We start from the raw sequence: 7,963 nt of genomic DNA on the forward strand, positions 1-7,963 counted from the left end.
AAAGGACAAATTTGGTGCAGGAGTTCAGTGACAGTGGGGAAGGCAAGGCTAGGGTAGGAAGTCTGAAGGATTCCCATGCAGGAGTAAGGTAGTAGAGTAAGGTGTGTCTTGGTTGTATAACCCACATTCTAATTCACTATGATTGTTCTTTTTAGCTTTGTCTATTTCACCCCCCTGAGCAATCAGTTCCTTTATAAAGTTTTTTGCATGGAATATAAACAAAAAGCAAGTTAAGTTTTGTTGGTTTTTTTTTAACTGCTAACACTTGACGACATAAAGACCTTTTCACACTTGAGATACAGTAAAGGACAGTTTTGCATTGAGGAAGGAGGTCCCAGGAGCAGTGCTCTTACATCTCTTCACAGTTTCCTCCCAAATTGTATGCCATTGATAATCTCAGTTAGCATTGTGTACTGCAATTCTGTTGCTGTAATGTAACTTCTTTTGCATAACACTATAACATATTGTAACTATATTTGGGTTAACTTTTTCACTCATATGAAATATCTTGGAGCAGAATTCAAAGCAAGTACTTTTTATGGAGTAAAACATGTTTTTAAACTGATGCAGTGAATGCTTTACTACCTTGGTGTACAAACCACACATTTTTCTCATTTTTTTTCTCAAAAAATAAAATTGCTCTTTTCACAGTGTTCTTTCTTCAGTTGTAAGTGCATACCTATCACAGTATCTTGCTTTGTATTTGCAGTGAAAGCATTAAAGGGTTTTTTGTTCCCTTCATTCTGGAAAGCAAATATTACATGCAGTTGAAACAAATATTTTGTAGCATTCTGTAGGTAATTGTGTGAACTGTGGCTTTAGGGTATACCTGGAGATAATCAGGCTGTGGCTGAACCCCCTCAAACACCAAGCAGTGGTGCCTCTCAGTCTTCAGCAGTGGCAGCAGCAGTAGCAACTATACCAACGACTACTAGCTCATTAGGAGGTAAGAAAGGTTATGTTTGAGAGGATGCGATAAAAACATTGCGCTTAATCAGTCTCTTCTTCAGTCAGTTTTAAATTCCTGGTGCTTGTGAACTGATCAATGGAGCTGGGTAAGAGCTGCATCATGGAAATTCCAAATGTGGTACTTCCTTGGAACATGCAGCTTGATATGTGTTGATACATCTGCAGTGAGGTTTCAAAAAATGCAGTGAACTCACACAACTCCTTTGATTCAGTATTCTGAATTTAAGTGTAAGACCACAAATGTGGGTGGGGTTGTGTTTTCTTATACATAAACTTTGGCTTTCTGCTCTGTGGATAACTGGGCACTGTTGTCCATGGCTGTACTTATGTATCTACCTCTTGGAATCTGGAATATCAAGAGAGAAACCTGCAATTAGTCATGAAGTATAGCACCTAAGAGACTTGTAAATGACCTGGGACTCCTCACGGAGCACAGGGACAGTGGTTGGTGCCTGCTGAAGAGAACTCTGTCTTAAAGGGAGATAAATACATGAAAGGAGCATTATGAAGGGGAAGGGAAGCTCTGTTTTAGGCTGTGGCAGAGATGGAGTTCAAGATACAAGGTTTGATAAGAAACCAGAGCATTAAACATACAGATTGTAGTGACAGGCACACATGACATAATCCATAAAGAGGTAGTGGGGGATGGGGTGTTTCAGAGTGGTTCAGACACAGTTCAAGGCAGTAAATAATATAGGTTGTATGGGAAGGAAAGACTCCCTTGAGTCAGAACTGACCCATTGCAGTAGATAGGGAGCTCTGTTGTAGATGCAGAGACAAGGCAGTAGACTGGGTAGATGTCTCTGAATGAGGTTACTCAGAGATGAGACAAAGAGAAAAATGCTGGAAATAAAAGACACAAGGCTGTTGGATCTTAAAATTGGGTGGAAAGAAAATGCATTGTTTAACCTTGCTTAAACTAGAGTAAGTCAGTGTGAGGAAGCAAGCTTTTCTGTCCTTCAGTGAGGAATGTATAGCCCTATTTCTGTCTAAAATTGCAGTGTAGGTATGTATTTTATTAAGATTCTTAGTAACATCTTTAAAAACCATGTTACCCCTTTTGATTTTTCAGGACATCCCCTTGAGTTTTTACGAAATCAGCCTCAGTTCCAGCAGATGAGACAAATTATCCAGCAAAATCCTTCTCTGCTACCGGCATTGCTACAGCAGATTGGACGGGAAAACCCTCAACTACTGCAGGTGAAGCTAAAAAGAAGAAAATAATGCTTGCTAATTCTGATTTAGCCTTACAAGAGAGGCATATGTTGATGTTACCTGGGATAATGTGTTACTGGCAGTTACAATATCCTATTGTTGACTTTTCAGTAGTTGTTGCTGTACAGAACATATTTTCTATGACATTAGAAATGAGTCTGAGACTCTTACTAAGAGGGTGCACCGGGGTCAGGAAGAGGAAATGATCACTGCAGTTGAACTGAAACATGAAATTGTGTTTCTTATGGTTAGATGTAATGATTTTTCTTGATGCACTTTTTACACATTCCTTTGACTACTTGCTTCCCTGAAAACATTTTTACTTGTCTGTTGGCAGGCTTAAACATGAGTTATTTAAATATGTGTGTTTTCTTTTATTGTTCCATGCATCACAGCAAATAAGCCAGCACCAGGAACACTTTATTCATATGCTGAACGAGCCAGTTCTAGAGTCTCGCCAAGGCTTAAGTGGGAGTGATGATGGTGCCAGCACTGGAGAAGTAGCAGATGCTGGAAATGGTCATATGAACTACATTCAAGTAACACCACAGGAAAAAGAAGCTATAGAAAGGGTGAGCCTTTCTTCTTTGAAGTGTTTCTTGGCTGTTGGTGTAGGGTGTTGACTCTAGTGCGTGCTTAAGACATAACTTAAACTTTTCTTATGCTGAGCAGTTCTGCTTCATATTTGATATTTTTATACTTGGTATTTCATAGCTGTTGTAGTCCTGTTTCAAACTACATCTTTTCCTGCTTTATAGCAATTAAGTCTAAAATGTCTTAAATCTGCCTTACTAGGAAGATGCAGAGCCTTTTAAGTGATCAGAGACTGTTTGTAGTAATTAATGACTGAATTGTTTTCCCTCAGGAATGGGAACTCAGGCAGAAATTCCTCTTGCAAAAGCCTCAGCCATTGGTGTTCTAGATCATTCTGTGTTAGGTGTCCAGGTGCAAAGATCTGTCTGCATGAGCACTGTTTGCAAAGTGCTTGGATAGTAAGAAGGCTCATAGTTAAGTAGATTAGTTCAAGTCAAAACTTCACCCACATATTTGTCTATCCATGGGAATTATTTAATTATAGCTTTCTAAAAACAACAGGTAAACATGTCTATAAAAATACTCTTGGGGGTGGTATATTGCATCATAACTACTGTGTGTAACATTGACTAAATATGGCTTTATATAGATGGCAACACCACTGAGATCTTTTTCTTAGGAAAAATTGCAAGACTTCTGTCATACTGTGGTAGTGGTTTTGTGTCTCAAAGACAATGGTTTTTTTCCAGCTGGCAAAGCCAAAGGTTATGTAAGGATCATCGGAAAATAACTGTTTAAATATAGGTGTCAATTCTCTAGATCTCAAGGAAGTTAACAATTAATAGGATTAGTCTGATAAAATTGTTTGTCCATGTACTTCACAGATCATGCTCTCTAATCTGTTGCCTGTCCTTTTAAAGCCATTTTATGCAGTAGAGCATTACTACCTCTACAGTCTGTTCTAAAACCCAGCAGAGACCTGTACACTTCTTCCCCTTACCGTGAAACACACCTCAGAATTTTAGGAACCTAGTATTGCAGCTAATGCAGTCATGCTGTTTGTGGCAGAAAATAAAATCTAAGAATGGTTGGCGAGGGGTAATAGGATACAGTTTCTCACAGTTATTTGGTCTGCCCTATATGTGAAATGCAGGTGGTATGAGGATTTTAAGAAAAATCTCCAGATAGTTGTATGTACTTGCCTTTGGCTAAAATAAGGTTTCATTTGCTGACTGCCTTTAAGTGCAGGCTAAACCCATTCCCCTTGACACAGTAATAACTTCTACCCTGGTGTTCTCATGCCCTGCTGTCACTGTGTCCCAGACATTAATTAGTTTCTTGGCTTCTTCCTCTCAACTTACTTCTATTGGCTGCAGTGTGCAGTCAACATTTTTTTTTTAATGTGAAAATCCCAGTATAAACAATTGAAAGTATGGCTTAATGTGATGTCTTGAACTATCTACTAGAGATCCCAGCCTGGAAGCTCTTGTTCCAGACAGCTTTCGTTAAAAGTTCTTTGGAGCTTTGTATAATTGTTTGAAATGGGCATTGTTTGAAGGGGTTTTTTTCTGCATCAGTGCCGTGTGCTTTTACTTCCTGACATTACTGTGACCCAGGTCTGTTTTAGTGACTTACTATGTCACTAAAGAAGTGACATAGTTTTTTGGTGCTTCATTAGACTCACTCATCATTTTTTCAAGTGAGAATTCTGTTTATTCAAGGCAGAGACAACACCTTATTTTTTGCTCACTAGAGGCTGCATTGGCCTAGGCAGCAATGTAGTTTTCAAGAAGGCAGTAATTGCTTAAGTGACACCTCAAGACAACTAAACATACAAGAAGCTTAATATAAAAAAATGTACTTTCTAAATGTGTTTCTTTTCTTCAGTTAAAGGCATTAGGGTTCCCTGAAGGACTTGTGATACAGGCGTATTTTGCTTGTGAGAAGAACGAAAACTTGGCTGCCAACTTTCTTCTACAACAGAACTTCGACGAGGATTGAGAGAACTTTTTCTATTTCACACCTCACGCCAGTGCATTACACTACCTTTGTTCACTGGATTGTCTGGGATATTTGGGCTTATATTCATAATGCTTGATGTAATGGTATATAGGGGGTGGGTGGAAGGGAGAACATAGGAAACAAAGCAAAGGAAGCAACAACTATGTCTGCTTTAAATTAGCAGATGCAGAAAATCGCACAGTGTAAAAAAAAAACCAACCAAAAATCAGCTTCTGCAGATAATTAGTTCCTTCTGTAAACTGTAGCTTAACTTTTTCTAGATTTTTCACTCTTATTGTACTAGTTCCAGACATGTAGTGTAATGCACTGCTTCATATTCCTTTCCACTTAGCGCTGGTATTGGAAGTAGGTTGTGCTACGTAGATCCTACAGTCTGTATTTCGTGGCAACACTGGGGAGCAGCTTTGTGAAATCTTAGAAGATCTGAGCATATATAATCCTGAATGCCAAAATAAGGATATTTGGGGTTCTCTTTTCAGCTGTTTGAAAGTAGTGCAAGAAGCACAGTATTTTTGTCTAATGCTGAGTTAAAACAGTGTTGGCTTTTTTCCCAAATGAAAACCCATTTCAGTTAAAAGTGTCTTGATTATTGAGAAACTCCACCCCCTTTTTTCCCCTCTCAAATTATCTGAGAAGCTGTATACATACAGATAAAATTATTATCCTGTTTACATATTTTCTTTTGGGGAAAAAAATATAAATATCTAATTACTGTTCTCTCTATGTTGCAGTAAAAGTTTTAAAACCAATAGGTTGCATGTTTGGTTTTGTTATATGCACTCTAGTGAATTGAATATTCTTTTTCTGCCAACAAACCAATTGCAAGCTTCATTTTTGTCTGCTGCAATGAGACTTTATCAAATCAAATTTCACTGTCACAACTTTGTTGAACCAGCTTTTACAGTACAGCTATAAGTGTTCTGTTGCTCTTGAGTAGATTGTAATGTTCCAGCTATTTCTGTTAAGTAAGGACTTTTGGGGATTTATTCACTTTATAAGGAAGAGAAGTCCATAACTTGAGATTCCAAGTGAGCTATCAGTTTATTCCAACCCGAAACAATCGGCACTGAAACCTTTCTATTGAAAATAAGCTCTGATTATAGAGTTTTGAATCTTACTTCTAGGCACCTACTTGTCATTTATTTTGTTTAGTCATAAAGTGTTAACAATCTTTTTTTTAATGCACATTTCCTTTTAGAGATAATTCTGCCCATCATTGCAATACTAGGAATGAAATTAAATGCTAATGTAATCTAAAGATGTTGCGTGCAACATTTCCTGAACACAGCTTGGGGATAGTTTGATTTTTCTACTGTTGTAGTCTAGTTAGCTGGATTACAAATTTACCTCTACAAATAACCAGGAAAATCTTATTACTGGTACAGCACTGAATTCCTGTACCACTAATGATATTAATGATTTAGTGGTACAACTAAAAAATTATTTTCTGCTTAGGTTGTCTATTAGTGGATTAACTACCTAACTACTACTTAAGCTCAAAGTACAAATCAAGTGTCTTGGAAAAAAGGAGTGAAAAAGACTGAAACACTTTTATTTTGTTTCTTCATTGATTGGCTATAGTCTGTAAAAATATTACCTGCACAAAACAATTAAATGCATTAAAGTCTTTTGCTTTTTTTCCTATTCCTTATTTCTATTTTCATCTGTGATATTTTTCCAGATAGTGTGTATTGTAATTATTCAGATTTTATTCTTCTAAAATTTCATAGGTGTATGTCATCTAAATTATCAGTAACGCAACTCAAATCTATCAGTAGGATATGTGATACTGCTAAATAAAAAATAAGTCTTTCATAATGTGTTCATTTTAGAGAAGTTAATGTCAATGCCTGAGACAGCCAGTAGACTTCATCTAAATAAGATTCTCAGTTTGTATATGGACTGAGATGGAATTTGATTTAACACTGCAGGCCAAAAGGGGCTGTTTGTTATCTGTAAAAGGACTAGCTGTCAGGTACTTGAAAAAATGCCAAATTGATACAAGGACTTCTTGAATGTACTTTACTATATAGCTAATACCTAACTGAGGCAAAAGCTTTTAGTCTGTGGGAGTCTTCTGTATTGATCAAACTGCTATCAGAAGTAACCATTCCTTCTTTAGGAGGGTGGAGAGTAAAGCAAAAATGTCTGGGTGTTTCAGTCCACTCCCTACAATTTTGATTTCTGAAATGTTTACTTATTATAAGTGTATTTGAATTAAAGTCTGTTGAGCTTGTTCTTTGTTTAAAAAAAAAAAAAAAAGCTTTATTCATTTGTAACTTTGTATGCTGAGTGACTGAGAGGGTTTATGGCTGCTCTGTTTGAAGCCTTATGAGTAATGCTGTTCCCATTTTTCCAGCAGTGAAACAGTGTTTTTGTGACTTCTGATGAACAACAGGTGTCTGACCTTAACTTGCTAGCAAAACCTGTTACCTGTCCAATAGCAGGATACTTGCCAGGGAGAACCGTGTGTCTCTCTTTTTAGTTGCTGCCAAAAGGGAAGAATACATGGAATTCCTGTGGTGTTGAGAAGGTGTGACCTGAGCAAGCTTTCTGGGTATGTTGTGCCTCGCTTTCTTACCAAGTACTACCGGGAGCTGTCTGCACAGAGTGCTTTTCCTGCTTCTTTGCTGCAGACCCTCTTAGGGATTTGGGGATCAGTTTCCTCAGGGCTTTCTGAACAGTAGCTAAGAAAATAAAGTATTTCTTCCTAAGTTTTGGTATTGGAGTCCTTACCTTTGTTGTAAAACTTCTGAATATCTGCTTAGTCAAAAGCTATTTATGATGCACTTTTAATTGGGATTAAAAAATTACTCTGAAGTCATACTAATTCTGTAGTTGTCTATTCTTAAGTCCTCTGTGCACATTTTAATGCTGTGGTTCATTGACCTTGTCGAGTGTCATCTGATGAATCCAGCTACAGCCCAAGCAGTTTGATTGATTATATGCTTTGTTCTTACCCCACACTAACAGAACTTTTTTGAAGGCAAACTGTGACTCACATTTTGAAACATCAGATTGAGCATGCATTCATTCAAGAATGCATGAATGAATGAAACTGAGACACACAGTCCTCAAATAATATACACAGACCTCACACCTGGATATTTCATTTGGTTTTACAGATATTTGGAGGCATCCACATTAATGTTTAAATTTTTATTCTCTGATTTCTCTTAAGTCCAGCGCATTGTACAAAACTAACCCAGAATTTCTGCGCTTG

The 7,963-nt window shown here is 37.3% G+C and overlaps 1 protein-coding gene across 1 annotated transcript in view; it reads left to right on the forward strand.

Annotated features, from left to right (window-relative positions):
* The window catches only part of RAD23B (RAD23 homolog B, nucleotide excision repair protein), a gene marked incomplete at its 5' end in the record, with an annotated part of 30,384 nt that extends 22,820 nt beyond the window's left edge, over positions 1-7,564 (forward strand). Inside the window, 4 exons of the mRNA XM_029959939.1 lie at positions 823-946; positions 2,042-2,169; positions 2,580-2,756; positions 4,606-7,564. Of these exons, the coding sequence (XP_029815799.1) occupies positions 823-946; positions 2,042-2,169; positions 2,580-2,756; positions 4,606-4,719 (543 nt within the window). The remainder of the gene's footprint in view (positions 1-822; positions 947-2,041; positions 2,170-2,579; positions 2,757-4,605) is intronic.
* Between the last annotated feature and the right edge of the window lie 399 nt (positions 7,565-7,963).

This window comes from Manacus vitellinus, unplaced genomic scaffold (genome assembly GCF_001715985.3).
Source record: "Manacus vitellinus isolate BGI_N305 unplaced genomic scaffold, ASM171598v3 scaffold_23_pilon, whole genome shotgun sequence".
NCBI lineage: Eukaryota > Metazoa > Chordata > Aves > Passeriformes > Pipridae > Manacus > Manacus vitellinus.